Source organism: Centruroides vittatus, unplaced genomic scaffold, assembly GCF_030686945.1.
Source record: "Centruroides vittatus isolate TY-2023 unplaced genomic scaffold, ASM3068694v2 scaffold_324, whole genome shotgun sequence".
NCBI lineage: Eukaryota > Metazoa > Arthropoda > Arachnida > Scorpiones > Buthidae > Centruroides > Centruroides vittatus.
In genome coordinates this window covers 966,686-991,755 of record NW_027122701.1, presented here as the reverse complement: position 1 = coordinate 991,755, position 25,070 = coordinate 966,686, and the positions used below count along the sequence as shown (strand labels likewise).

Genomic DNA, 25,070 nt, shown 5'->3' with positions numbered 1-25,070 from the left:
CAACGGACCTCCCCCTTCTATGTGACTAGTGGAATATACAAATTACTTAATATAAAGTTACCAGCAAGAACAAAATATGATTTTAGGTATTTGAAGCTGTGGAGTTTAAGTATTTGGTCCATTTTTCATAAAATTTGATTGGTTGGCCAATTACCATTTCATATTTCGCTGTAAAAAGGTAAATTAGAGTTAACACTAGAAAAAATTTGGAAGTCTTGAATTGTCTTCTTATGCAGGCAAGAGTCAATACTATTTTCTATTTAAATACATCAATTCCTGTCTACGTGACCAGCAAAATTGTGCCATTCCGTACCATCTTAATATCATATTCTTAGCAAGCACAAAACAAGTAATTGGGGGTTTTCCAGAGTGCCAAGAGTGAACCTTTAGTTTATTTGCCTCAAAATCTGATTGTTCCTTTGTTTTTATTTTTGTTATATGAATTTAAATAAGATTAGTTTAAAAAAGAAAAATCAAATCAGCTTTTTGTTGTTTATTCTGTTTTGTTACATTTTCTTTTTCTTGTTATATTTATTTAATATTTGAAGCATGCAATGCGATAATGTTGTAAATGCCAAAAAACAAACTTTTCGGGAAAAGTAAAAACACACCTAGTGAATGAATTCATTTCAATTTTACAATAAAAATGGTAAAAACTCACTAGGTTACAAATTCTCTGGAACATCAAAATATAAATATAAGCTGTAAGGTATTGCATGCCTCATTTAGTGTTAAACATGACAATGTTTATCATTAAATGAAGCATGCAATAACTAATGATAGTCTAAAATAACCAAACTCTTAATATGGTTTTCATTTTAATGTTTGCTGTTCTTATTTTTGGCCCACGCAGGATTGGGCATATCTGCTAGTATAATAAATATATATTTCCTATATTCAAAACATTTACAGAAAACATATTTGAACAAGAGAAATAACAATTTTATGTAGGTAAAAATAGATAAAACTTTGAATAAGATAATGAGTAGTAAATTTATGATACAAATCTCTAATGAGTGAAAAATGTGTGTATTTCAACTGATGATGAGCATCACTAAATATTAACACTTGTTATACATCTTATAAACTATAACACATATTTGTATAAGTTCACTTACATCTAATGCTTTTTTCAAACTAATCCAACCTGAATCTGGGTTAATTTCAAAATAATCAAGATCTGATGGGTCATATGGAGCAGTAAGATTGTAAATTATAGCACCATTGTTATCTGCATCCTCATCTGAAGCTGATACACGAAGAATATTTGTAGCTTTCTGAGTATCCTGCTTTACATTTTCTCTATATTCTTGACGATCAAATAACGGTGGATTGTCATTAATATCAGTTATTTCTACCTTAAATGAACATACACCTTCTAGTGGTGGATTACCACGGTCTGTAGCTTTAACAGTAACACTAACAAATCGTCCATCATCACCTTCTCTATCAAAAACCTGTAAATATATATATATATATAAATATAAATATATACACACACATTATTAATAATCTTATTTAATAAAATATTTTAATAAATTGGTCATGTTCATTAATATGAATCACTATAGAATTAAATCTGAAAATTTTTATTGTTTCATATCTCATAATTGTTATACACACATATCCAAAACTTAATGGGCAAATACAATTGCTAGTGGTGATAGCTAGAAAAAGTCACTAAGACAAGTCTGCCACAACAATCTGAGAGCTGCACCACAGTTTGAGGTAGACATATTCCTTACTGGCAGGTTTCTCTGTCTAGGTGTTGGTAAGCACTTTCCACCCATCCACCTATCTGTTGTATATCTTTTTTACCAAACACTTACTTTCATTGCTTTGATTTGCAAAATCCTACAAGTTGACATCTAACACAATAATATATAACAAGTAATACAGTTCTTGCCATATTTGTCTGTATTCATCTACAGTTCTTTCTATTCATGGACAAATGTCAGTCTTTAAGTTTTGGACAGGTGTATACATAACATAATAGTTTACAAAGATTCTCAATTGAATAAATAAAGAAACTCCTGCAAAATTTTTATATTAATGCACAGAAATTATTTTTTATGTTTTATATAACATTAAATAAAATTTATGACTGAAAATGAAATTAAAATATTCTAATATATAAAAACTTTCATTTGTAATTCTATTGCTGGTAAAACTGCTATAAACATGATGGTTTAATGTTAAATAATTTTAATGTCAAAAAAATAAAAACAAAATAGCAAAATAAGCTTTTCGTGTTTTATTGAAAGTATTTGTCAACAAGTAAAGTTTATTTTGTGATTTTTTTTTATATGAAAATAATTTAACATCAAAAGATAGTGTTTATAGCAATTTTTATGAGTATTATTTGATATTAAGTGTCTCTCTCCAATTTTGTTATGCTGTTATTAATTAATGGAAAAAAAAAAAAAAAACACACACACACACAAACACCAATACAAGTTCAATATTACAACAAGGTTTACTAATATGAATGTTTTTGTCTGTTTTAAATGGACATTCTCAGGTAAGTTACAAGTAATGTAGAATGTAGAACAAAAATTACAAATTTGAACCTTCAAACAAATTCAAAAACAGCTTCCAGATGTTTTGAACTTGTTTAATGATTCAAATTTGTAATTTCTGTTCTACATTCTACATTACTTGTAACTTACCTGAGAATGTCCATTTAAAACAGACAAAAACATTCATATTAGTAAACCTTGTTGTAAAATTGAACTGATATTGGTGTTTGAGTTTTTCTTATTAAGCATAACCAGATTTTAGAGTGGCGACTGTTTTAATTAAAACCTGCCACCATTTGATAATCAATTATCAAATGAGCATTCTGCTAGAAAATATTTTGTAAAGTGTTAGTTTGTGAGAAAAACAAAGCAATTTGTGATTAGTTAAATTGGACCCAGGTGTAGTGCAGTCAAACATACCATTTGCCATGGTATGTAAACAGCAGCAACTAAACAAGTAAACAAAGAGGACAACAACCACCCACATTCAAATCAGCATGGATGTACAGAAAAGCTTCATATATGACTGTCCTTCTGATTGGTTGGCTCCCAAAAAACCTTTAAATTGGGAGAGAAGAGCAGAGAATAGAGGTGGAGGGTAAGGCTTGGTACTGACAGCACTTAGATCTAGATACTTGGCAAACACACTGAGAATAGGAAGAGAGGCTACACTCCTCTGAAAGCGACGCTCAGGCATGAGTGAAGTCTGAGATTGGATGAAAGTGTGGATATAATCTCTTCACAGTACGGAAATTGAGTAGAATCACCAATTATTCTATCTTGTCCTCAGTTGTTATTGTTTCAGTCAGTATGGTGTGGTACCATCATAAACAGTATTCTTTTGTAAATAAACTGTATATATTGAACAAGTTGAGTATGGAGGTGTATTTTCTACAAACCTACTGTAGATCTGAAATGTCTCAGACCATGCTAATTCAAGAAAGCTGCTGAGGAGACAGAGGACAATTGGGCTTTATTGATATGGCATCCTCTTATTATATTATTACTATAACTTGAAATATAATTTTCCTACCTCATATCCTTATTAACAACACTATTATAGAACTATGTGAATGCCCATTACTTTGAAATAATTCACAATTACACAAAAATGTTTTGAAGCTTCTTTACTAATTTTAGTCATTAAAATAATTATAGAAATATGAAAATTGGGATTATCAGATTTTTTAAGCTTTAATTTCCCCAAAATTCTTTCCATATTTTTAATAAATGTTTTCCATGATAGAAATTTGGATATGTTTTGTGAACCAACTTCTAGCAACTATTTGTATATAATTCAATAGACTACATGTTATTCAGAGCCACTTCAAACATTAAAATATTGTTAAAAATGAAATTAATTCATGAAAATTCTTTAAAACTTTAAATAATTAATTTTACCAAAATTAAGTTTCTGAAAATTTTTATTGCCTTTATTATTATAGTTTTTATTATAAATGAATCAATTTAGAAACATTTAATCTTAAAAACTTAAATTAATTTCTCCCCTATAGTAATACATAATATAAAAATAAAATATGGAAAATATATTTAATACTCACTTTGTTTGTTCGAATTTCTCCAGATATCTCGTCAACTATAAATTTTGTCCCTCTTTGATTTGGTTGTTGCACTATTGAATAGCGAACTTGTCCATTATGACCTTTATCTTGATCCATTGCTTTTACCTGAAATTGTAAATAAAGTTGAGATTAGAAGAAATACAATTCCTTTGCAATCACAGATTCAAGCTTCTAAATTTTTATATACCAATTCACTATCATCACAGATCAGATTTTGATATATTTGTCAGTTTTTTGTAAAATATAAAATTATTACTAAAACTGAATAGAATAATGCTTTTTTGTATATCCCTCTCAATTTCATTATACCTCCCAATTAAAATATGCAAACCTGCCAAATATGGCAATTTTGTCACAATATTTGGCTAAATCAAGTAATGGCAATTACGAGGGTCATTCTAAAAGAAAATAATGTTTTGATCTGATGAGCTGCACAGTTCTCCCCCACCCCCACCACTACATCATGGACCTTTCCATTTTTTCATGCCAATTTGATGCTAATAGCTTGCCCCAACAATTGTTTACTGTTTACAGTGTGACTTTGAAATGTGTGACGAAATTAAAGATCCTGCCAAGTGTGAGTTTGTAGTGTAATACACTTTTTGAATGCAAAAAAAGTCCGCCCTATCAAAATTTACAGACAGATAGCAGATGTTTATGGTAATGTGATGAATAAAGCTTCAGTTCAAAAATGGCAGGCGAATGAATATTCATGATAAAGAATGCTTGTTGTGACTGACAAACTCAAATCAAGGATTGAGGAAAAAATTCAACAGGATAGACATTTCACTATAGATGGACTCAGTAGTGATTTGGGCTACAGAAAAGTGTGCGCCAGGTGGGTTCCTTGACTTGACAGATGAACACAAACAAAATCAGATGGGAGCTGCACTGACTTTTCTCATTCGGTATAACAAGGATGGCAAGAGTTTTGAACCACATTGTTACAGGTAACGAGACCTGGATTTCGCATAAAACTCCAGAAACAAAGCGCCAGTAAATGGAATGGCATTATTCCGGATTCCCAACAAGACCAAAAAAAGCCAAACAAATTCTGAGCACCAAAAAAGCTATGGCTACAGTGTTTTGGGATCAAAAGGGCATCCTACTCGTCGACTACACGCCTAGAGGGGAGACCATAAATGCAGCGGCCTATTGTCAGACCCTTCACTGACTAAGCCACGCCATTCAAAACAATGGCAGGGATCGTTGTCCAGAGGCATTGTGCTTTTTCAGGATAACACACATCTGCATGCTACTGGATTGACAAAGAACTTGCTTCAACAGTTTAAGTGAAAGTTTTTGAACATCCTCCTTATAGCCCAGACTTGGCTCCAAGTGATTACCGTCTTTTCCCAAAATTGAAGGACTTTTTGGCCGGGAATCACTATGGAAGTGACAATGAACTGAAAGAGGCCGTTAATAGCTGGGTCGAGAACTTGGCGGTAACTGAGTATACAGAAGGCATAGAAAAGCTAGTGATATGCTATGACAAATGTTTAAATTTGTATGGTGACTACATAGAAAAATAACTAAGGTATCATATGTGTTGTAAAATAAGTTTTGTTTCATTATCTTAAATAAAAATATCTAGAGAAACAAATGTTCTTTACTTTTAGAATGGCCTTTGTATCAATAAAACTGGGTATTTAAGAATGTATAAATGGCAGATAATGCTGAACTAATTTATGGATTGTGTAATTTAATTAGTAAAAGCATATGGAAGGCTAGGTATATTTCATATCAATATGACAATAAATAATGAGCAATGACTAAAAAGTGGAAACTGTAGCTACTTTAAATAAATAAATGCCGGTTGCAGAATTACTTTTTTATGTCCAGTTTTTAATATAATTTTAGGTTCATAAGCTAAAGTATTTGTAAGAAATTAATTGTTTTTAAATAAAAATAACCAATGTTTGATTGCTTCCATTTGTTATTTACTGTCAGATTGAATGAGTTCATGAAGCTACATATTGATTTTCTATCAACAAAACTTGATTTGTTGATAGATTATAATTTTTAATGAGTTTTTATTATCCCTAATCTATTTATTTACTTATAAAAGTCATAATTGATTATTAGTAGTTGCTAAAGAATCAAGTCTTGGATGAAATAGATATGTTTAGTCAAGTACTCCAATCCTTTTTCCCATAAGAAATAGAAACTCTTCTTCTAAAATTAACTTTCACCTAAACCTACTAACCTAAGGAAGAACCAGCTTACAATGGTTTTAATGGAATGCCTGAAGAAGAGCCCAGAAGGGACATCAAAAACATTCGCAATATTAGAACAATTTTTACTCCGGTTAGTAGGTTTAGGTGAAAGTTAATTTTATATTCATCCCAGTGTAGTAAGAAGTTAAGAAAGTTAAATTGAAACTCTTCTTTTGGGGATTTTTCCTACATACTAAAGTATGTTTTCAGAAACAATTTTTGCAATTGATAAAAAGTTATTATACTAATTCTTTCTATAAATTACAATAAGTAAAACAATATAATATGTTCCTTATATAATTTAATTAAGTATATATAAACAACTGTGTAAACACCAAATATAACCAATACTTTATTATATTAATAAAATGTTACAAGTTCTTTGTTACAAGAAAAAAAAAAATATATATATATATATATATAATATATTTTTTTTTTTTTTCTTGTAACAAACTATAATTTTCTTGTAAACTATATGTGTATATATATATATATATATATTATATATACACAGTTTATTTTATTGCATATGAAAAAATATAAATTTATTAATTGTCACAATAAGTTTAACAAAATCAAAAAATAATCTTCAAGGATCATTGTTAAAATTATTGTATAAAATCAAAACATTGCTAGAGATTATTATGTTAATATCCAGCAGTAGATTTACACAGAACAAATGTTTTCAAATTGCAATTAAATCAAATACAGAAACAGAATTACATTCTAGAATATAGAAAGCATCTAATGAATAGAAAAAACAATTCAAAAATTACTTAAGACTAACATAAAATATAAATTAGGCACCCAAGTTAACTAGATTAACCTCAAAAAGATACTTAAGTTTGCAATCTGTCATTACTACACTATACCATAATATTCTATTCATCAATAGAAGTATTTATAATCATTATTATTAAATGATTTTTCAATTTAAAGCCTTAAGATGGCAGTTGTTAAAATAAATAACCATTCTTCAAATAGTTATTAAACAGGAAACAACTGTACATGAATATTAGCAGAAGTGGTTTCATGTCTTGCTCCAGGTCAAGTATTTTCTTCTAGAAATTCTAAATTAACATTAATTTATTGTAATTATTAAAATTATTATGAGATAGTAGCTTAACTGCCTACATCTACATAAAATTACTTCCTATATAATTATTAACTTAGTCCTATTATAGCCAAATAATTTGGTAACCTGGCTTTAATAAAAAATAGGGTTTGTGGAGTTGTTGCTTATATGAATATTTCTGTAAATCAGCATAAAAATGATCTAAAAATCTAGTAGAAGTTTGATTTTTCACATCTGGCTAGAACTTAATTGCTGTTCAGATATTTATATATTCAAAATAGTGTTTTATAATATATGTTTCCATCTAGCTTATCTATAATAAAAACTTTAATAGCTGGAACATTTAGATTACAAGTTACATTAAAATTAGAAAATAATATTTTTGTATTTTCTGATTTTATTTAAAACTAAAAAAAAATATTTTAAACTGTTTAAAACAGCACAAGAACCTAAAGCAAAAACAAGCAATTATTTATTGTGACATCGTCACAATGCTGGGCTGCAATTTTTAATCATATTCTTAAGCATGTTTGTTTATACATAAAACCAGTTAACTAGTACTAACAATGGATGATATATTATTAAAACTAATTTCATTTTATGGATTATCTCTGAAAAGATCATTTTTGAAAATTAAATATTTAATAAAACACTGTATTTAATAAAACACTACATGGGAAAAATGAGACAAATCAGAAAGTCTGGAAAAAATTTCATTACCCAAATTAAATCAAAAAAGAGTTTCCTAGACACTATATACTATCATTTATTGAATAATTGGAATTTTGCTCTAAAAGGTCAAATATTTATCTCCTTATCTATGAATAAAAATTATAAAAATCACAATTTGGTCTTCAACACTTCAATAATTTAAATTTAAATTCTATTCCCAACAAAACTTTAAATTTTTCAGCACTTTTCTCATAACAAATAATTGCATTCTTGTTTTCCATGATGTAAAGTCTTTTACATTTTAATTTCATTTTGAAAGAATTGTTAATTCATAAATAAGAATACTGATAATGTTATTTTCTGAAGAAATATATAATATTTGTAAGAAAACTGGGCAGTGCATATAACAATTTAGGTGCACATAGCAGTTAAAACAATACTTAAGAAGATACCAAACATTAGTTTCAATGATTGCTTATTGACATTTTCAATATTACTAGATCTACACTAAAATAATATCAGCTCATTTCTTTTCCAATATTTCTCTTTCTATTCACTATAAGCATATGTATCCATTTTTACAATAAGTTTCAATTTATTAATTTAAATTTAATTTAGTCCATTCCTTATTTTTAAAATGTGTTACTTACATTTGAAGTTATTTTACAGGGGACTTCTTAAATATTTATGGATTCCATCATTTAAACTGTTCATCACCAGGTATATTCAATTATAATTATGAAATCATTTAATGTTAACAAATAACAAACAATACATATTTCAAACCCTTGAAGACCAAAATTTTTAAGTTTTTTGTTAAGTTTGTTGTCCCAAATTGGTTTTTTGAGTCCTGATCTGGTCAAATTCTTTTCTTCCAGAAAATTCTAAATTTAAATTATTATAATTATTAAATCTAGCAATAGATGGCAACATAACTGCCTACTTCTAAGACAAGCTATTTAATGTTTAATTATAAAATAATATTACACTTCATGCCAACGTACAGTAATGAATGATTAATTAATTACATAGCCATATCATAGCCCAATCATTTTGGCAGTTTGTTTGGCTTCATAAATTCATTGTCTTCATTTACACTTATTTTATTTGTATATAATTATATAATAATTTTTTCATGTCTGACTATACTCTTCCATCAATATATTTGTGAAAGTATATCTATAAAATCATTCAATAATTTTTCCATATTTTTACCCTCAGCCAAAAAAGAGATTAATATATATTGAATGCCATTTTTTTCAGTTTCCAAACAATCTTTTAAAATTGCAATTTTTTGTTTGAATATTCTGAAAGTAGTCAGTAATTAAAATAACATCTTATGGCTAAACATATCAAAAATGGAGACCATTGGAATCTTTATACTTTGAGGAAAAACTATGGAAAAGGGCAGTAGATCCTGAAGAACTAAAGGGACTAACTCAAAAATTAAAAATATACGATAATTATAAGTACCTTTTATTAACATGTGCATGGTGACTGTATTCAGATGGTCCAATAAACCATATTTGTCATCATAAATATTTTTGAAACATTTCAAAATTCAAACAAACAAGTTTTACATAGGTCATTCAGAAAGTTTTGTCCCTCAGATTTACTTTTTACAGTCTCAAAATACTCTCCACCACACTCAATGCATCTTGCCATATATCAAAACCAGTCATCAAACCATGCTCTTCTAGGAGATCAACACTCTCTTGATCCCACACTGCCAGGAGCTCATCATTGCTGGAAAATCATCTACCTTTGAGACTTTTTTGACTTCTGGAAATAAGCCAAAGTCACAGGGAACAAGATCTAGACTGTACGGAGGATGATCCAAAACAGTTAGGCTAGACTTGATCAAATAGGTGACTATATCCTTTGACCTATGCACTGGAGTGTTATGGTGTAGGAGCCATGTGTTGAGCTGAGATCTTTGTCAGATGTAAGTCAGTTGTTGAATGACTTTTGGCAAACATGTTTGTGTGTACCAGGAACTAGTGACTGTATGCTGTTTTTCTAGTATGACCCTCTCCACAATACCACATTTTGCAAAGAATGCAGCAATCATTCATTTCTTTGTTGAATGTGATTTTCAGACCTCTACTGGAGTTGCTTCATCTTTAAAGAGACAAACTTCGCTCTGAGATTTTGTTGGCACATCATAATACAGTCAGGTCTCATCACCCATTATAATGCTGCTAATATCCTTGGATGTCCCAAAATCAAACTGTTTAATCATTTTTTTTACACCATTCTACCCTGTTGTGCTTCTGCCCCTCTGTCAGTGAATGGGGCACCCAAAGTGAACAAACCTTTCTTAATCCTAAGTGCTTGTGCAGAATGTCATGAATAGATGACACACTAATATTCAATAATTCCTGAATATGCTGATAGATGATTCACCTGTTTCGCTGAGAAGTTTCTCTACAACAGCTATATTTTCTGACATCACTGCTTCTGCTGGCCTACCCGAGCATGGCTCATCCTCCACACCAATATTACCATTTTTAAACTGTTTATACCACCATGTAATGGTCTTCAAGGAAGTGCAATATTCCCCCAAAACAGAAGACATTTCTGAAAAAAACACTCATCTTTACTGAGATTACATAAAAAGTTGTAATGGATAATCGCCCAATATTTGGTTTTTGTCCACACTGTCATTTACCGGTATTTTTGCAATGCTTGCTGGGAAGTACCGGAAACAGGAACCTGATTCAGACTTTACTCCACCCATTTTTAATGCTGTTTTTGCTATAAGCAATAGAAGACATGTAGAAAAAAACTTCTGAGTGACCTATGTAACTTTTTGTCAGTGGGAAGGCTTAAGCACTTTTAGTCTCCATGGACCCATCCAAGGTATAAAACATCCACAAGTATCTGATTTATGTATAAAAAGACTATACAGTAACAGAAATACATTAGGACTTAGGCAAATGTTTGAGATATTCAAAAAAGAAGTAATGCAAATTAAACTGACAAACCATATTGTGACCAGCAAGTTAAGGTTATGTCACAAGCTCACAATGAATATGAAGTGAGCAATGAAAAAACTTAATCAGTGAAGAAATAACAATATAATTATGTAGCAGTTATGGTATTCAATATCTTCTCACAATAGCCAAACGATCATCTTAAATACTCGGGCTATAAATTAGTATTAATTATTAAAAAACAAAAATTAGTGAAGTAATTTGCTACCAGAGTTAGACATTAGGCACCATCTCTTATCTAAAATAACAATTATAATTTTAATAATTATTAAATAATTTAGAACCATCTGGAAGAAAAGTAGTTAACTCTAAATTATGTAATAAATTATTAAAATTATAATTGTTATTTTAGATAAGAGATGACACCTAACATCTACCTCTAGTAGCAAATTACTTAGTATTAATTATTAAAACAAAAAAAAAATAGTGGATTTATAGCCAGAGTATTTAAGGCAATCATTTGGCTGTGTGTGTGTTTATATATATATATATATATATGGTTTTAGGTTGTTTAATATACTTATATGTCCTCTCGCAATTTGAGTATATCATAGTTCACATCAAAACACAAAAATTAGAGGAAGACCATAACTAAATTTTGGCTAAAAATCAGTTTATGTAAGAAAATCATTTCCATATAACTGATTAGGAATAAGCTTCATCTTCAGCCAGAGAAAAAATGCAATCTATAGACTTAGGCAAAGATGTTTGCCTAAGTCTTACAGTATGAATTGCCATTGTCATGTCAGAAATTTAAAGATATTCACAGTAGGAAAAGTAATGACAACAGTTATGGAAAATAAACATTTTTATTTTATTTTTACAAAAAAAAAAAAAAAAAAAAAAAAACACCTAAAAGACAAATGGTATCTGCCTGCCCAAACAAAAAAAAAATAAAAGGAATCAACAAGTATGCTTAATCTTTTTTTCTTCATTTTAGTTTAAAACCAGATAAATTAATAAGTAACAATTGTCAAAATTATTTAAAAATTGTGAGAAAATTCCATTTTATTGGCCTGGTGGACACTACATGAACTTGCTTAATCTTTCTTAATAAAATCCTGTGTCTTTGTTAATTGTTAAATATTGTAATCACCTTTGTTAATTATTTAAAATATATTGTAAAATTATTTATTTTTCACTCCTATGCTACATGCAGAGCACATGTGTCTCCACATGAAGGAAGTTTGTTTAATTCATTTGTATTTGTGTTCTGTTCCACTTTCTGCTCAACCTGATGTCTGTTTAGTATGGAAAAAAACATTTGTTTTCATTAAAATTACTAATTTTTGCTGGTTATTGGTGTCTCTGTTGGACTATTTATCAGTTACTGTGCTGTATGACAGCAGGTATGCAATGTTGTTTAGGTGTATTGTTGCATTTTCAAGCCAACATTTTATATTAGTGTTTTAGTAACCCAAAGACTCACAAATATGAACAGATAATCAACCACATTCAAAACCAGTGTTGAGTCAGAGATGCTGGAGTCAAATTTTTTTGGGCGAAGTTGGAAAAAGTCTTTTGACCTTGAAGTTTACTATTAGTAAAATGTGGAAGTAAGAAAAATACTTTTTAATTAGTACAGTGGAACCTTGCTTAATGAGCATAATTCATTCCAGAATCTTACTCTTAATGTGAAACACTTGTTAAACAAAACAATTTTTCCCCATATAAATTAATGTAAAATACAATAATTTGTTCAAATATTTTATGTATAATGTTTTATTCAAAGAAAATTATACAATATATATTGTTAAGGAGTGCGAATTATCTTCATCTTTTCTTCTAGCATGGAATGAATCAACCTGGAATGAGAATTCGATTTGCAGAAAACATGCCAAATTCTTGAGCTATGTAAACACTATAATTAAATATTAGAAATTAATTAATTTGACTAGAGGTAAGCAGTTATGCTTCCATCTCATTAAATTTAATAATTATAAATAATTTTTAATTCAGACAATTTTTAAATTTAATACGAGATGGAAGCATAACTGCCTAGTCAAATTAATTAATTTCTCATATTTAACTATAGCTTTTACATAGCCCAAGAATTTGGCATATCATTTGGCTTTTTTATTATATAACGAGCTATGGATGTTAATGTTTATGTGTAATATGTCTTAACATAAGTTTGGAAAAAATGTGTGATCACAAGCGACACTAAGATACAAGCGAAAGGAGTGCTAAACACAGACTGAAGGAGCATGCGCACAATCTGGGACTTCCCTTTCCTTGTCACTTGTTATGCGAAACATCTCTCGTTAAGCGAGTCATGTTTTTACAATTTGTTTTGCTCGTTATGCGAATTACTTGATATGTGAGGTGCTCGTTAAGCGAGGTTCCACTGTATCTAAAGAAATTTCTTAGAAAATGAACATCTCAATAAATTTAGATATCAAAATGATATTAACCCATAAAGGCCATTTTGTAACAAAATGTCGTGCATATCTCACATGACATGCTCTATACTTTAAATTAATAAAAGCTATTATCTGAAAGTCCACCAGTGGCAGAGTGGATTAAACCACTGAACACTTTTAGTTAGTTGTGGGATCACACCTGAAAAGTAAATGCTTATATTGCTTCGAAATGCCAAACTTATCTTTACCAAAGAGAAGCTCTCAAGAAAAAAATTTGACCTTCAATTCGAGTGCCATAATTTTTACTTAGCACAATATTTTTTTACAGATCAGATATTTTTATTTTGATATTAATTTTTCTTTTTTTTACTAATTTTACTAATTGATTTTTTCACTGCCCTTCTGTTGGTTTTAAGTTATTTATGACTGTTTATTAAAGCTTTGATAACAATTTGATTTTAAAATAGTCAATAGAAAAACAATGAAAAAAGTAAAGCCAAGATCAGAATCTAACTGCAACAAGAGCTAAAAGAGAGAGAAAACTTTAAAATGTAATTAATAGGATTGCTTCAGCTTATTATTCACTGGTTCTCAGGACATGATTGCACCCATCAGTTCAAGACGATTGTTTTTTTACCAATTTTCATATTTTTAAAATTCTACTGTATACTTCATACTGTATATTTCAGCTTAGTAAACTGTTGGTAGGAAATTAACTTTTCCCATTGTAGCCAGAGTGGGAAAAACTATTTTATGGACTAATTTATTGTATCATTCATCAAATCATCATTTTTTGCATTTTATTATATTTTAAATTTAATTATTTTGAAAAAAAATAACTTATTTTTCTTAATTAACTAATAAAAGTGGAATTATTTTGGTTATTAAGATATGGTGTGTTTCTTTATGTACTCTAAAGCTTTACCAAAGTAAATTCATTATATTGATTTTTTAAGTCTCATGATCAATTTTAGTACAACTTTTTATAGAGAAATTTTAGATAAAAATATTCAAGTACCCAGGAGTATCTTTCTTATAAAAGGAATAGTAGTATGACATTTTAAAAAAGGGCTGACTTTGACCTTGCCCTTTTTTAAAATGTTGAACATTGCAAATTTGCTGGGAGTTGGAATCTGACTTTTTTGTTTACTGACTCCACCACACTGTTCAAAACCATCAAAAATAATAATGAAAAAGTATTGCAATATTCATGTGAAAGTGATTTTTACTGTTTATTAAATGAATAAAAATCAATAATTTACTACTAATTCAATGTAGCCTTATTATAAAATTGAAATTAGAATGATTACTATAGACCAAACAGCTTGCAACAAATTAGTTTCATATTTGTATTTTAAGTGCCAATGATATGAATTCAAGTCATAGTTCAAAATGAATAAACTTATCATTTATTATAATATATAATGTTTACTGTCATTTAACATTTAATTATTGTACTATGGCATTGGCAAGTACCGTACATCCAATTGTTTAGAATCAAAAATAATTTTTTTAACAGTAATATCAGCCATCCTAAGTACGGATGATTAGGAAATAATTGCATATTGTCTAAAGAATTATAATTTAAGCATAGATACAAGCCAGCTGGTTAACAGAAGTAATGAACAAAAAAAGTATGCTAATGTTTTTAGCCAATTAGCCATCTTCAGGCAACTGGATTGAAACAAAAGATTGAATGAATGGCATTGCCATAGATATAAAATTTGCTTGACATAGTATGATTAATACTCAATAAAATTAACACAATGCTAGATGAATAAAATAAAATATATGTACAAATAAAATACAAACAACATGAAAAGAATACTTCTCAGAGACAAGCTATCTCCAAGCCTCAGGTAATGAAGCATCTCTTAAATTAATTGTACAGTACCTTGTGAAAGAAGCTTTCTAAAGCTTCTTTTAAAAATTCTTAAATTTTCAGTGATGGAAATATTTTCTCTAGCATGAACTTTTGCTAATAACTCTGTCATGCTGTCATATCCTGTAACTCCAAAATCTTGTCTAATATAATTGTTGGCATGATATTCTCTATAATAATGGATACTATGATGTGCAGTATCCATTTCATATATCGTATTTTACGGACTATAAGACGCACTTTTTTCTTCGAAAAATTGCTTAAAAATTAAGGTGCATCTTATAGTCCGTAAAATACGATATATAAAATAGATACTGCACATTATAGCATCCATTATTATAGAGAATATCATACATATGTATGTGTATGTATATATGTGTATATATATATATATACACACATATAATATGTATCTATATAATATATATGTGTGTGTGTGTGTATTCTTTGATCCTTTCACCTAAAGGATCTTGATATAGCTCCTAATATCATAATCCCATTACTATTATCTAATATGAAAATACTGTAAATTCTGCAGTGTTTACAGCATTCAAATATCAGACAATAAGAATGGAAATTTTCCGTAGGAGCTACATAAGAAATATCAATATCAAAATCCCATTCCTGTAATAATGTGAAATCATTTCAATCATCCAATATCAGAATCTGTAAATTCTGTAGAGTTTACAGATTCTGATATTACATAATAGAAATGAAAATCTTTTGGAATATCCTACGAATTTTGGTGTCAATACTACATCAAACTTCTTAGATGAAAGGTTTAAAGAATATGTACATATTACAAATACTATAAATATGCAGTATCAATTATGACAACATTTCACACTTACCAATAATCATGTTAGACAAGAATTTGGAGATGTTATGCAATAAGGCAAATTTATTATAAAGTTCAGAAAGTTTTCAAGGGAGCCTTAGATACAATATAATTAACATAAGAGACACTGCAGATTATCTAAGACATGGTATTGCTTAGATAACTTGACTCTGACTATGCAAAATTTCACATAATTTGTACAGTATTATTTTAATTATGTATATTTTACTTTATTTTATTCATCTGGCATTGTATTAATTTTATTGAGTTGTGAACATACTACATCAAACACATTCTGAATCTATGATAACATTACTTAGTAAAATTGTGTGTTCTGTTCCAGATGCTTGAAGATGACTGATTTGCCAAAAGCATTAGCATACTTAGTTTTGTTTATTATTTTAATTAAACAGTTTATTCATTTTTTTGTATTTATATTTACTTTTAGAAACATTTGTTTGTTAATGATGAATTCTTTTAAAAGTATAAATTGCACTATAAATTTATTGACTGATGTTGGTAACACACAAATTGCACAAACATTTTTGGGCTCCTCCGGAGTCCTGCATTGGGTGAATCTCACTATTTCATTGATGAACACAATTTCAAACATGTACATGTTACCAACACTGCTCATTAGGTTTATATTGTGGTTGTGTGTCATCCAGTGTAATGTGTTCTTTTTTTGTTTCTTTTAAAAGATAAATTAGCGCATCCTTATATATATATATATATAAAGTTAGTTATATTCCTCATATAAAAAAAATATAAAAATTAGATTAATAAAATAAAGTTTTTATTACTAATTTTTATTAAATCTAAACATCAAAAATATTTAAATTTGAAATACTTTAAAATTATAAAAATAAAATTATTTCCCAATTTCCCACAATTTTAAAATCTGAAATGTATTTTGTTTTTATAAATAAACAGGATAATATGTTTTATATTTAATGGAGCATTTAAACACAAAATTTAAAACTGAAGAACGCATGAAAAAACTGAAATTAGTTAATCACCAAATTTGTTAATATCTAAATAAAAGTCCTTACTTTGATGACAAATGTTCCACTTGGTGCTCCTTCTTCAACCTTTGGTGCATAAGTAGCACATTGCTCAAAATCAGGTTTGTTGTCATTAACATCGGTAATAAATACAACAACTAAGGCAGTACTTGTGTGAGTTGTCAAACCTCCTCCTTTACAACATGATCCATCATCTCTAGCTGTCACATTCAGTTCATATTTATCTCTATCTAATTGTATTTGCCCATTTATGAGTCTAATCACTCCTATTAAACAATTTTATTGAATTAATTTTAAGAAAGGTTAGAAAATACTTAATATAAATTTTTTTTCAACTATTTACCAGTTCTTTCTTCTATTTGAAACATTCCAGAAATTGTTCCTCCTCCAACAAAACCAAAAATAATACTATCACCATCAATATCACTTGCAACCACTGTTGTAACTAATGTATTAGGACCAGCATTTTCATCTACATTGGGTGTATACACATCTTGGCTAAATTTTGGTGGTTCATCATTTTTGTTTTCTGTATAAACTCGTACTGTTGCTGTTCCAGTTAAAGGAGGATCTCCTTGATCTGTAGCTCTGACTGTTAAAACATATGTATTCATAATATCTGCATCAAGTCTCTTATTGGAACGAATAATGCCTTTATTATCAATTGTAAATTCATCTTTATCTATAGAATATTCAATTTCAGAATTTTTCCCTTGATCCATGTCAGCAGCAGAAACTGAAATGTAATGAACATTTAAAAAATTTAATATTTAATACAGTAAATTACCATCAACAATATTACACTGAATTCATTACATTTAGTAAAATGTTTAATGCACAATTAAACAAGTATTTGTTTATACAGTACAAGTTTGTTTATACAGATAATGCTTATTGTAATTTCAGATATTGTTATCAATCATCTAATATCAAAATCAAAATGTTCCAAAACAAATTAAAAAGCATTATGTAATTTCTTCATTTCTGCTTTTTGTAATCAGAAATTCACTTGTTATAAACAGTGGTGACATTCGAAATAGTTAACAAAAGGTTCGCTAGCAGAAAATTTTTCCCTAACAATCACTGACAAACAAAATGGAAGTTTTGGCTGGAATTAAATACAATACCTTTTCTTGTGATATATCTAATAATCAGTGACGTATTTGGAATGTAAGGGGCCCTGGGCGAAGACCAGGTAACAATAGTATATTAATGCTATCGACCTTTTTTTTTTTTTAGGCAGAGAAATTTTTCATCCCGAATGGCACTGCTGATAATAGACAAATGTTATCATCTCTCGAAATGCAATATTCTTTTTATTTCGCTGTCCATAGCCCAACACGTGTTCCACAGCCATCTTGTATTATCTCGCGCGCGTGAGATTGTGGGATCTCTCTTTTGACTGGATCTAGTTTCAAGAACTCTCTTGAATCGATCGCGATTAAACCTCGTTTCGGTCAAGATTGAAACGGTCGAGAGAGATCGCACCATGGCATAGTCCCCGACCTTGCTCACAATGTAGATTGAAATGCTCGGTACTAACGGGGTATAAGGCTCTAGTTTAATAGTATTACAGAGTATGATACATATATTTTAATATATTTTAAAAAAAAAACAAAACCACTGAGAAATGTTCCGTGTGTTTAACAAGGTTCGGAAAACTGAAAATTTTAACAACGGGTTCGGGCAAACCTGTGCGAACCCGCTGAATATCACCACTGGTTATAAACATAATAATGATTATAAGTTTGAACTTTCTTAGCCAATTAATAACAGCCAACTGACAAGACAGATAAGTTATAAACCATGTTGTTCTAATAAAAAAGTTAGCACAATAGTTAATCAATTTAAATTAAATCATTCAAACATACAAGATGTTTACTCTTAACAAATAAGCATTCATTTTAATCTTGCACTAAGTATTGTACACAGTACTGTAGTTTAAATTTTGATTTCTGGCAACTATTATTTCATTTATAGCCTAATTGTTTGTTGTCATCATAGAAAACTCTGATCTTTATTACTGTTTAAAGTACAGAACTGTATTGTACCTCTTAGTATAATGAAAGAAACTAACAAGAAATGCAAAGATTTTTTTTCTTCAAAAGATAATGTAGTATAGTTAATTTCAAGTTTAAGTTGCCAAAAAATGGGTCAATTTATTTCACAGCCAGTTTTGTGCAAGATTTAGAAAAACAGATTAAGTATTAAAATACCAGCAAAAAAAAAAAAAATCTAATTTGCAAGAGAAATCAAGCTGGTTAAAAAAAACAGTGAATTTGCATTACCTTTGGTTTGGTAATGTTTGTGAAAAAAAATGCACATGTTAATGAGCTACTAATTCATTGTAAAGTGAAAAAATTAGCTAAAAATATCAAAAAAATTTTATTGAAGCTAACTGATGGCTCAACCAACAGGAACATTATGCACGGATGCACCTTTGGTGAGAAGAAAGTCCCAATTTGTCATCGACTGAATTGTGGATAAAGACAGAATGACCAAAAATTATTGCTGAATATTCACCAAGGAATATCTAAAATGCAGACAACACACACACACACATACGTATGTGTGTCGTCTGCATTTTATTGCATTGTGTGTATGTGTATGTATGTATGTATATATATATATAGATACACACACACACACACACACACACACACACACACAATAGGCACAGACAGTTGTGTCTGATGAAGGAGATATCACACTCCAGATGATTAAAAAAATAATTGCCAAACAGTTTTTAAACTTAAAGAAATTTCAGTGTTTGCTAGGATGGCATCAGAAATATGCCAAATTGTTAGTGAAGAAGGCTCTGGAGAGTTATCAGATAAAATTTAGGAAAATCAATGTAAAGATAATCTAGATTCTACAACAAACGTTTAGATGCAAGAGTTTTGTGAGTACTTTGTTGTGGCATACAATACAGATATATTCATAATGTTTTTGAAACAATATAATTGTTTTATTAAAGAAATATTGCCAAAAATAGCTGAAAAACAAGAGTGAACAAACTACTCAATAATTTTTATAATTAATAAACTTTTAAGTCAATCATAAAATTTATTTTTAAACATTTTTTAATTGTTTCAGTATGTTTCTATAAAAATAAAACTAGAATTTTCACTAATTATGGTCTAATTACTTTCACTGACTGACTAATGTTATCACTCTCATTGCTATCAACAAAGGCTAGTCCTACATGATTACAATAAGTGACATTGTGTCACTTATTGCAATCACATAGAACTAGCTTATATATAATACATTAACAATAATGCATATATCTATATACAGTAGAGCATCGATTAGCCGAAACAATTCTAACTAGGTTGTTCAGATAATCGATTTTTCAGATAACCAATTACGTACAAAAAAATATATTAACCTATCCCATGCCAAAATTCATTCAAATCCTGGAGCCTCCTTAAGTACCCTCTCATGGTCACGCCAGTGCTGCCAGCTAAAACACGCACACCAACGAAAGTAATATTGAAGTAGCCCAAGACATAGCCAAATATTGCAGTGCCACAGCACTAGCGGAAATTTAAATTTGCCATTGGAACACTTTTGGTTAACTGATGTTTTTGTTGATTGATATTTGGATAAATGATGCTCTACTGTATATATATTAATAACCTAAAAAATTACACAGTAAAATCTGTCCAAAAGAGAACCTAAATAAAATGTAAACCTGTCTAAGCACAAAGTAATTGTCTGTTTAAAAAATTCTTGCCAAACTGGATAAAATATTTGATACCATGTGATTCCTGTTCACACAATTTCTGTATTTTGTAAAGTTCAATTCCAGAAAATAGAAGGATTAGACAATAAATTTTGCCAGAAGGAGAGGAAAAGTGAAAAACAGTTTAAAAAGGTAACTGATATAAAGTCATTAATTTCAATATCATAAAATGTTGGAAAATTTCAAAAATAAGTTTTGAAATATATTACAGTCAGTCTTACAGAAAATGATATTAAAATAACATTAATGTCTCACTAATATGTCATTTTCTTTCTAGAAAGGAATCATCACTTAAACTTGAACAAAAAAAAGATTTCAAATTTTATGAATAAAATAATTTATGATGACAAATATTTAAATTTATCTGATCACACTTCCATGATACTCAACAACAAACTTAAATGTATTAGAATTCTATTGATCTTGAAAAATTACTATTTCTGTAAATTTAATAAAATAAATAAATTAATTAACTATTTATCTGAAATTATATTTTATTAAAATACAGTTTCAGGTAGATAATTTCAGAGAGATTATTTTAATAAAACAGGAAATGATTTAAGAATTAAATGAAATGAAAAATATGAATATGTTAATTAAGAAAGAAATAATCAGATATTAATGAGTTATTAACTTTTAAAATTTGTTTTGTGCATTTATGAGGCAGTGTTAAATTATAATTGCAAGTAATTGTTCAGTTCTGGAAAAACTTTTCATAGAAAAAATGAAGTTATTTAAATAACAAAAAATATGAATACAAATATGAAAAAATAAAATTTTAAGTTTTCTATTCAGAGCAAAACAATATGAACCTGGAAAAACTCAAACTTATTATAAATCAATATATGTTACATGTCTATCAAAATAAATCAGCAGATAAAACCATAATATGTGATTACAGAATACTTTTTATGACAATATTTTGAATATTTCATTACATTAATTTCTTATCAAATATTCGAAAGACATAAGTATCAATTTTTGCAACAGCTTTCACAGACTATCAGGAATCACCAATTTTTTTTTTTCTGAAAGTGGCCACATGAACTGTAAAAGACAAGTCTTGGAACTAAGTACAAAAAACAAGATTAAGAACTTTTTATTTCTGAACAACAACAGACATAAATCAATGTAAAATTTGCAACTGCATTTTTGTAAGATGATCATCAAAATTAGGGATAATCTGGTGGCACCCAATATTAAAATCTCTTTTAGATAATCATTGCATAGTGATGTTTGATATTTTGGTTTTATATTTTTTATTTTCAAAAAGTTTGTTCACAAACTGCATTAAAGCAAAAGTAGAAAATAACCCACTACAAACTTAAGATTTAAAATTCTCTTCTGGCAGAGATTTGTAAAAATCTAACAAACTCTCTTCTTTAAATAGGATTTTATAAAAATTTGCAACAAGGTCTATTAATTCTAGTAGACTTTACAAAAAGATTATTCAGTATTTGCTTTGAATTAACTCAACAATTCTGTACACACACGAAAGGCAGTGTATGTATATATATATATATATATATATATAAATAAAATGGCAGCCTGTTTGGAGAATGTTCCCACATCAAAGTTCACACAGTCATTTGCTTTCTTCAAGCATAAGGACAATCAGTAGCCAATATTCAATAGCTTGTACAAAAGTATGGAGATGATGTGGGGAAAAAATAATAAATATGGAAATGGTATTGGGTGTTTAGAGATGTCAGGAAAAGCAATAAGCACTGTCAAACTAGGTCACAGTGTGGTCAGCCACTATGACCTGGTTTGCTATTGACTGATATCAGCTGTGCATCTGTAGATGTGCATCATTCAAGAAGATAAACTCATAAACTTTGCAACATATTGAATTTATTCTTGAACTGAGCTAAGGCACTGTGCAACAAATTGCAGATGGTTTTTGTCTTACAAAAAGGTCTGTGTACAATAGGTATCCTGTGTTTTAACATAAGACAATAAAGAAAAGCAAGTGATGACATCTTTGACTATACTGCAGACATATGTAGTAGAAGGTTCAAACCATTTGAATCACATTGTTACCAGTGACATGACTTGGATTCGTTATTTTACTCAAAGCAGTAAAAGAGCAATGATCAAATGGAAACATCCCAGTTCACTACAAACAAAGTAGTTCAAAATGATGCCTTCTTCTGACAAAGTGCTGACAACTATCTTCTGGGATGCATCAAGTGTGTTGTTGGATGAGTTTCTGGAACATGGATGCACCACAAACAGCAAGACATACTGCACAACCCTGAAGAAATTGCAAGAAGCTATCAGGAAGAAATGTCCTGATCTTATGACAGACATTGTGATCCTCCTCTACAAATAAACCCAATCTTACACTGCACTGAGCACAAAGGACTTGCTGCATAGCTTTCAGTGGAACCATTTTGGAGCATCCACCCTACAGCCATAATTTGGCATCTAGCAATTTTCATCTGTTCCATGCCTTAAAGGAGTAAATGGCCATGTCACCACTTTGTGTGTGATGATGAGTGCAAATGCACTGCAAGAACATGTCTACAACAGCAGGGCCTGGACTTCTATGCATAAGGGTTGGAAAAACTTATTCCACACTGTGGCAAGTCTGAACCATAATGGGAACCATGTAAAAAGTAAAACATTTGTTGCCACTTTAAATCCCTTATCAGTTTACATCAGTGGAACCTTGTCTTCCATAGATAAATTTGGGACTTTCTGATTGTCCCTTGTTTGTTTGTGTATAATGTTACCTTAGGTTAGGTTAGGTAAAAAATGTCCCTCAGAGAAGCAGCTGCAAGTAATTCGAGAAGTGGAAGGCAAGGCTATACACACTGTAATTACAACAAAAATTGTTCCAAGACTAAATGCTAGGAACAATATTTTTATTCGACATTCATATCAGTGCATGCTGAACGTCAGTGTAAATGAGGAACAATGATATTTAGCAAATATTTCGTACATTCACAAAACGACTGTGTGAATGCTGACATTCACCAGAGAAAGTCGACATTCGCCAGATTTCGGTCATTCACAGTAACATATAATTTAAGTTTTTTATTGAACACTATTTCTTACAGTTTTAAAAGAAAAAGATTATTAAAATCCTTATGATATATTAAAAAGTTTAATTTCTAAAATATAAATGAACTAAAGCTAACAATTCCTAAATTTAAGAATAACAGAATCATTCTAATTTTAATCATTTCATTAAAATTTATCAGTGTAATAATTTAAAATAAAAATTGATTGAATAATTAATATCTTATTGAGGATTTTAAAGTATAACTTCATATCTTCAAATCATAATTTTTGCTGACAAACTATTGCCAAAATATAATCCAAACAATTCAAACTGATTCATATAAATTTAGAAAATAAATAGATAATTTAAGCATCAAAGGTCATTTTCTATAATGCCTGTTCATATCCACAGAACATATTGCAATGGACACTTTATTGCCTGCAATTCAACTTATTTATTACATAAAGGCTACTGATATTTACATATTTATGAATATATGAAAGTGATACATAAAATTATAATTGACATAGGTATCTATTATATTATATATTTACATTCAATTATTCTTTTCAGGTAATGATTTGTTTAAAAACAGAACTATATATATTTTAAAATTTAAATGGTTTCTGACAACCACATTAAAGATATTTTTAGAATACAATAAAATAATTATTTTCCTAAAAAAAGATGAAATTACAAAATATAGAACTATGAAAAAATGTCACTATAAATCACAACCTATAATAATGATACTTTTCATAAACCACTATTTAACATAATTCTACAATATAAAAAGATATTATAGCAATAAAATACTATAATTCTCAAAGAAAAATTATTATTCATGGCCCATATAAAATATGGCCAAGGTTATGGTTTAACTAAGCTTAGGTAAATTGTAACCTAATTGTAAAATCAATATGTATTATTTGACTAACCTTGTAAAATTGAAGTTCCAATTTCTACATCTTCAGGAACATTATGAGCTTGATAATCTGGTAATTCAAATCTTGGTGGATTATCATTTACATCAGTTACTTTTATTGTCAGCTAATAAAAAAAAATTACAAATTATATCAAACTGACTTAAAACAAAATCAGAAATTATTGAAGTTAATTTTATATTTATTTTGTTTCTTTGAA

General features: G+C 28.9%; 1 protein-coding gene across 4 annotated transcripts in view; it reads right to left on the bottom strand.

Moving 5' to 3' along the window:
* The window catches only part of LOC136988209 (neural-cadherin-like), a 173,265-nt gene that overhangs the window by 92,258 nt on the left and 55,937 nt on the right, over positions 1-25,070 (bottom strand). For all 4 annotated transcript variants that reach the window (XM_067286049.1, XM_067286047.1, XM_067286048.1 and 1 more), the window contains exons 6-10: positions 24,866-24,977; positions 17,513-17,905; positions 17,197-17,435; positions 4,082-4,207; positions 1,119-1,457 (exon numbers count right to left, since the gene is read on the bottom strand). In XM_067286049.1, coding sequence (XP_067142150.1) covers positions 1,119-1,457; positions 4,082-4,207; positions 17,197-17,435; positions 17,513-17,905; positions 24,866-24,977 — 1,209 coding nt within the window. The remainder of the gene's footprint in view (positions 1-1,118; positions 1,458-4,081; positions 4,208-17,196; positions 17,436-17,512; positions 17,906-24,865; positions 24,978-25,070) is intronic.